Here is a 7,132-nt window from a genome sequence, read left to right as displayed (position 1 = left end):
ACCTAGTTATTGTTTTTAATGGTGTTATCAGATAAGATTGATATTGTGGCTTAAATTCCCCGTTATCTCTATTACAGTAAGGCTTGATAAAAAAAATAATAAATAAGTAAAAATCAGTGTCCTAATTGTAGAGGTGCTTGTTTCTTTTCCTTTTAAAATGACTGGTCTGGGGAGTGAACGTTACCTCTTTTGACTGATAATAGATTGTTGGAAAAGCTTTATATTTCTATACATTTTTGTTTTGAATATCGTACGCCAAACAACCGATTTTTTTTTTTTTTTTCAAATTGTATAATTGATTTATATATTTGAGTCACCTAAAGTGGAGTTAACACCTGTTTTGTGTGTGTGTATGTGTATGTGTGTGTGTGTGTGTGTGTGTGTGTGTGTGTGTGTGTGTAATTCACTTCGGTCGTCTGCTGGTCACCCAGCCAGTCTTCCCCATTACGGAGCGAGCTCAGAGCTCATAGACCGATCTTCGGGTAGGACTGAGACTACATCAACACATTCCACACACCGGGAAAGCGAGGCCACAACTCCGAGTTACATCCCGTACCTATTTAATGCTAGGTGAACAGGGGCCACACATTAAGAGGCTTGCCCGTTTGCCTCGCCGCTTACCGGGACTCGAACCCGGGCCTCTCGATTGTGAGTCGAGTGTGTGTGTGTGTGTTGGCGGCAACATTATATCGAGGCAAGATTAACACGCCGAAATTTATTTTATTTTTGCCAAAATATCACGAGCAGCAGTATTGTAAACGCATGCTACAGGGAAATTAGGAACCTGACTCTTTAACTAATAATGCCTGATAGGTAGTCATTCGACGTGAAAATATCACTATAAAGAGAGTATACAATCATAGGATGAGCAATCATTGGGTTGGGCTTTAATAAATTACAAAACTAGAATATATAGCGTAAGTGAACGCTGTTTTCCAGCACTAATTTTTCAGGGTTGTCACTGATCATTCACGACGTGTAACTACTCCCGCAGTGTGTGTGTGTGTGTGTGAACTATTATAGTGAAGACCACGAAAGTAACAAGGAAATTAATGTCAGTAAGTTCGCTCACAATTTTACAGGACTTTTGTATGTTTATAGTACCCTGTCGTATGTAATCCGGAAGTTTGGTACTCAGAACGGCATTGAATCATGTTATAGGTAGACTGACTCACGTAGGAAGACTCGCGTGGCACATGAGTCATCGTATACAATGTGTTGTATGTGTCAACTACGCATCGATTTTATTGTATGCTATGGAGTAGTATATTGATGCTATTGCTTTGAACACTCATGAAAGAAAAATATGATAACCATAATATCAACCGTGCTTTACCGTACGTAGAGATTACATAATTACATGAAACGTTTTGGCTGCACAATCCCCTCTTCTTTGTATTTTATGAATCTCAGACGCATCATGCCATCACTTAGGATGCAGGGTATACTAAGTTGATTTCACGTAGTATAATAGTATAACAGTATTCCATCAGTGTGCATTTCAAGAACAGGAAAGGCTATCAAAGTCGAACACTAAATAGTGACGTCAGATGTGGGACACGTGAGACCTCGTGCGAGGCTAGGATGAGTAACTTCCTGACGCACTTTACGCGACTCTCTCTTTACTCATTGTACTTTTTCCCATGTTTCTATGAATCACAAGAACATACGTATTACTTGAAGGATAATTTAAACAACTCCCTATACATCCAACCTATCAGTAGAGTTGCATGTTGTACCAACATTTATACACAAATAATTATTTTTGTGGAGTTTTCGGGAACTCTCTGAAACACATACGGTCGAAAATTGCCTATCTACCGGCAAGACTCCGCCTCTGCACACTGAATGAATCCCGAGGTCGCGTCAGGCAACTTTGGTCCCTAACGGGACTTGATTCACGGCCACGCGGAGACTTTGCGCATGCGCACTTCCTTTCCCGCGTAAATTCAAAAGGACTCGCCAGGACCTGTGATTGGTCCACAGTCATTGTGTGACGTCACCTTGCCGAGGGTTTATATGCTGCTACTTTCACCGCCGACGTCAGAAGCAGACGAGACCCCAGGAGGAATACTTCACGAGCATAGAGATCTGTATCCTGGTTGTGTTTACCTCTGTGTACAGCGCAAGGCAGCTGAGGATGGCGTGTGATACTCAAGCTGGACTGGAGGCTCAGAAGCTAATCAGCATATCTCTGGGCAAGATGGCAGCGTCGCGGGTGGGACGAACAGGCACTTCACTCCACAAGTCGTTGCTTGTGGCTTCGGTTCTCCACCGCGCCCGCCATGTCTTCCTGGAGGAGAGTTACCACGTGCACCGAGCCGCTCACCCCGAGGCCTACCCTCACCCCCCGCCCGCGCCACAGAGCGCGCCCGTCGTTGCTGTCTACACTCCGCTCCTCCCGTCCCCTCCATCTGATGTCCCGGTCGAGGAGACTACGGATGCTGAAGATAAGGAGAATCGCATCGGCGAAGAGCAGCAGGAGCCACCTTCGCAGCCGCAGGAGCCTGTTTGTGATGCCGGACGGACACCGCTCGCTGAAAGCAACAATAACACCAACAAAAGCAAGGCAGCGTCCTTGAAGAGGCGTCGCTGTGTGAGCCAACAAGAGACGCAGGAGGCAGTGTGGTCCATCCTACCAAAGCGGCCACGCACTTGTTCCGCCTCCGAAGCCACGCCGGACGAGCAGGACCAGCAGAAAATTGACGCAGGCAACAGCATGGAAGTGGAGCATATTACGTCTCTTGTGTCCATCTTCAGCTTCGGTGGTCAGCGAGTGGACATGTGTGGTACAGAGGCGGCACGTGAGGACGTCGCCCAGTTCCAGCCCGTGGCCTTAGCAGTGTGAGGACCCCCTTGAGGACTCCCCCTACACGTGGTTACTATTTACCTACTGTACCTGATGTGGCTCTGGCCCGCGCCTGCTAGTCATCCCTCCCAGGTGGCCGCCCACCCTACGCCTGGCACCAGCGAGACCCCTTCATGTGAGCAGACGAGGGAAGGAAGGGAATTCCGTCGCCAGCCATGGATTATTTTGCAGTGATGTGTGGAGTAGTGAGTGAACGATGGAGTGTGAGGGGGACGGTGCTGTGGGGTGCGAGAGGCGCCAGGGATGCGGGATACCATGAAGGTGCCCGCCCGTGTGGCTCAGCCCCACGTTCTTGTGATATTATTGTACAGTGTAATGTACAAAGAAAGGATTCTATTTATCACTGGCTTTTTGCGTCAGTGGGATATTAGAATATATTTTATATACTCATGTTGAAAACTACAAAATAAAAATGCCAAAAGTCAAGTCTTAATGTTTTACTGAGCCTCGAGGGATGGCTGGGTTAGTGATATGGAGTGGGTCAGTTTTCTTTAATTATTAGTACAATATTCCTCCATGGGGTGGAGGAAGCAAGTGGAAGCTGCGGGCAATGACCAACGACAGGTGAACAGGTAATGAGTTGGAGGCTCGATTTTTTTTTTTTTTTTATGCATTTATTTATTTATTTATTTATTTTTGTGCTGGTGCTGAAGGAAATAACCATTACTGTCTTCATTTATCTTTAACTGAATGCTTTCAGTAAATGGTGGTATGGTAGTCATGAGTAATTTATGGTGAAAGGGATATATCTGATAGCGTCGTGGATGACGCACCACGTAATATTAATGATAGCTTAACTAACATTTGGAAGCTTATTGGATTTTAAACCTTAATGAGGTTGAGTCTAATTACGGTTTGATGTTCGTAAACGGTCATGCTTCACGTCCATGGTTTTCCCGCCAAGTACGGCAGAAAATGTTGAGTGGCGCGTCCTCGGCCACAAACCTTCCCCGTGATCATTCCATTGTGAGGCAATACGCCGGATACACTCACGTGTACAAGAATGTACGCAAATAGGTGCAAATCATGCTTCAAGAGGCAGTTAAAATTTGTAGTTATTTCTCCAAACAAACAGCATGTTTTCATATGTTGAGATGGAAATTTCCTAAGTTAATTATTTTAAGAACATACAGTAACACTAGTATCGAATATGTTGCACGCGGAAGTTGGAGAAATTTTCGGACTTTATGAAAGCGTGATGTCCCCCTACGTGTGTGAGGGCCAGGGGTGGGGGTAAAATAAAGGCTTTGCAGTAGCATTTACCACCACTAATTTTCTCTCGACCACATGCTATATATGGCAAACATTAATTGTGTTGTGGATAATATTGTGCATAATAAGACATGGCAGATGAAATTCATGCGTAGTGTGGATTTACTTGTGTATATGTGGCAACATGGCGTCTCCTTATGGCGCCACGGTGGAGCGTCACCAATAATTTTCCTGCTGTTCTTCATGCCGGCCTCGCTGCCATGTACTGAATGTGCTCTTGGCATTATTGTTTCTCTGCTTATAGTGAGAATTATCGGTTAATTGGTCAATTGAATGTATTGATTGTAGACTCCAATGAAACTTAGTCGCTATAATGCCAAAATATATCAAAATCATTCCTCAACTGTCAAGTTTTCATGCGAGGGCAATGTGCAAGTGTGGGAGGGATGCGAGTGAAGGGAGGAGGGAGGGAGGAGGCAAGACAAGTAACGGTGTGGCGGTACTGAGAGGTCATGTGTGTGTGTGTCTGTGTGTGTACGCGTTTGGGCGGATGTGGGAAGACTGTTAAAGGAAATATGTATACGTGTGGCACACTTGCGTAGGACGACCCTGGATGTGGGTGGGATTGCAGGGTGCATGCGTATATCGAAGTGTAGGCGTGAGTGGGCGTCATTACACACACACACACACACACACACACACACATCTGGCAAGTGATTCACAAACCGTGGGTGAGTCGCGCACACACTGGCACGTTATGCATGAATATCTTATATGTGCATACTTATACAGCGGGTAACTTATAAACTCACAGTTGACTCTGCAACCAATGATAACTACAATGATCTGTGAATTATCTACTTTCGCTGATAGTGGCTACTCTATAAAGAATAAAAAAAAAAAAAAAAAAAATATATATATATATATATATATATATATATATATATATATATATATATATATATATATATATTGAAATGACAGATGCATTGTGTGTGTGTATATATATATATATATATATATATATATATATATATATATATATATATATATATATATATATATATATATATATATATATATATATATATATATATATATATATATATATATATATATATATATATATATATATATATATATATATATATATATATATATATATATATATATATATATATATATATATATATATATATATATATATATATATATATATATATATATATATATATATATATATATATATATATATATATATATATATATATATATATATATATATATATATATATATATATGGAGGCAGTGGCCTAGTGTAGGATCGGGCAGACATCCACGGGTAGGTTCAAATCCCACCACGTATCGTCTTGATACTTAGCCATCTGTCGAGTGATTTAAAGTTACTTTCATGTCACCATGATACCCAGGTTCTATGTGGTTACACCAATGATGCGTTTGAGTGGTGATGTGGGCCCTAAAATGGGTACCACTAAAATTGCCTGCGCCACTAATGGGTGGAAGCTGAACAGCGCTTCCCATACTCTTCAAGTAAACCTACAGGCGCTGTAGGCCACAATATATATATATATATATATATATATATATATATATATATATATATATATATATATATATATATTAAATGCGTACATACTGCGATATACTGTGTGTAACGAATTACCCAGTAGAAACAGTAATAAACATGCTCACTGAAGGGCTACACATTTATATACCTCAGAGAGAGAGAGGAGGGAGAGAACAGCGACGTGGTTTCGATGAAAGTACATGATAAAAAGATGAAATGGTATGTAACAATAACTTGAGAAACGCAGTAACATCAACAAGCAGTCTTTGACTAGCAGAAACAGTATCAATAAACACATTACTGCATCCAGTAACACAAGTAAGGATATCAGACTATAGCAAATGGTTGAAGTGTAAATATCACCATGCTGGAAAGGATATAAGCTCTCAAAACCAGAAAAAAAAGATGCGTATAATAAAAGAAAAATCAAATAATGAAGAAAACAATAAATAACGATAAGTTTAAATCAGTCTACAGTACTCGGTGTTTGTTTTGAGCGACAGCAACACAACTTGCAAGAACAGGTGCGGGTAACGACCCTCAAGGTCCTACGGGCTTATTAATGTGAAAGTTGGCAAGAGAATCACACTGTCTCTCCCACTTCCCCTCCCACCCAAAGTATCTCCCACATCCCCTCCCCACCTCTCTCTCTCTCTCTCTCTCTCTCTCTCTCTCTCTCTCTCTCTCTCCAACGTCCTCTTTACGCATTCTTTACAATATTCTTTATCCCCCTATTCCGCCATCTCTCTCTCTCTCTCTCTCTCTCTCTCTCTCTCTCTCTCTCTCTCTCTCTCTCGTTTTTTTTCTTTTATGTACAGATGACAAGAGGATTTTGTCATTTACTGTGGAAAGATGTAGCGCTGACTTAAAGGCATAATGAATACTCAAGTGTGTGTGTGTGTGTGTTAATCACGTGTAAAAATATGTGCTCAACAGCCACACCAAGAAAGAAAAATTATAGGACATGATTAACGATCTATAGATAAGGATGCGGCTTTTCCATCCCATTACTGAAGGACGGGAGTGTTTGCTCATCAATGAAGCTTTTTAGCAAACAGATCCGAGATGGGCCGGGCACGATCTTCAGCCTGCCCAGTGACAAATGACACTGAACTCTTTAGGTGTGTGTGTGTGTCGGTTATGTGAAGGTAATACTGGTTAGTTCTGTAAAGTGATGATAAAACTGTATAGTAGTCCATATGATGTGGTAATGATGGCATTGGTGATGGTGTGGGTGTTCATACTTAGTTACGTGTACAAAGATAAAACTATGATTAGGATAAGATATAAAGGTCCTAGTGATAACTGCGTTGCTATCACTGCTTCTACTATTGTTACTACTACTAACTACTACTTCTACTACCACCACCACCATCACCACCACTTTTACTACTACGGTACTACCACCATCACAACAACAACCATTATTATTACTGCTACCACTACTACTGCTACTTCTACTT

At 41.5% G+C, this 7,132-nt stretch overlaps 1 protein-coding gene across 1 annotated transcript; it reads left to right on the top strand.

The window, feature by feature from the left end:
- Positions 1-2,032: 2,032 nt before the first annotated feature.
- Positions 2,033-3,295, top strand: LOC123506671 (immediate early response gene 5 protein-like). The gene has a single exon (XM_045258921.1). It carries the CDS (start codon positions 2,141-2,143, stop codon positions 2,846-2,848), a length of 708 nt encoding a protein of 235 aa, XP_045114856.1. The 5' UTR covers positions 2,033-2,140; the 3' UTR covers positions 2,849-3,295.
- Positions 3,296-7,132: the final 3,837 nt, after the last annotated feature.

The sequence above is a fragment of the Portunus trituberculatus genome, chromosome 20 (genome assembly GCF_017591435.1).
Source record: "Portunus trituberculatus isolate SZX2019 chromosome 20, ASM1759143v1, whole genome shotgun sequence".
Lineage (NCBI taxonomy): Eukaryota > Metazoa > Arthropoda > Malacostraca > Decapoda > Portunidae > Portunus > Portunus trituberculatus.
The sequence above is the reverse complement of the archived record's forward strand: the minus strand, read 5'-3'. Positions and strand labels throughout refer to the sequence as shown.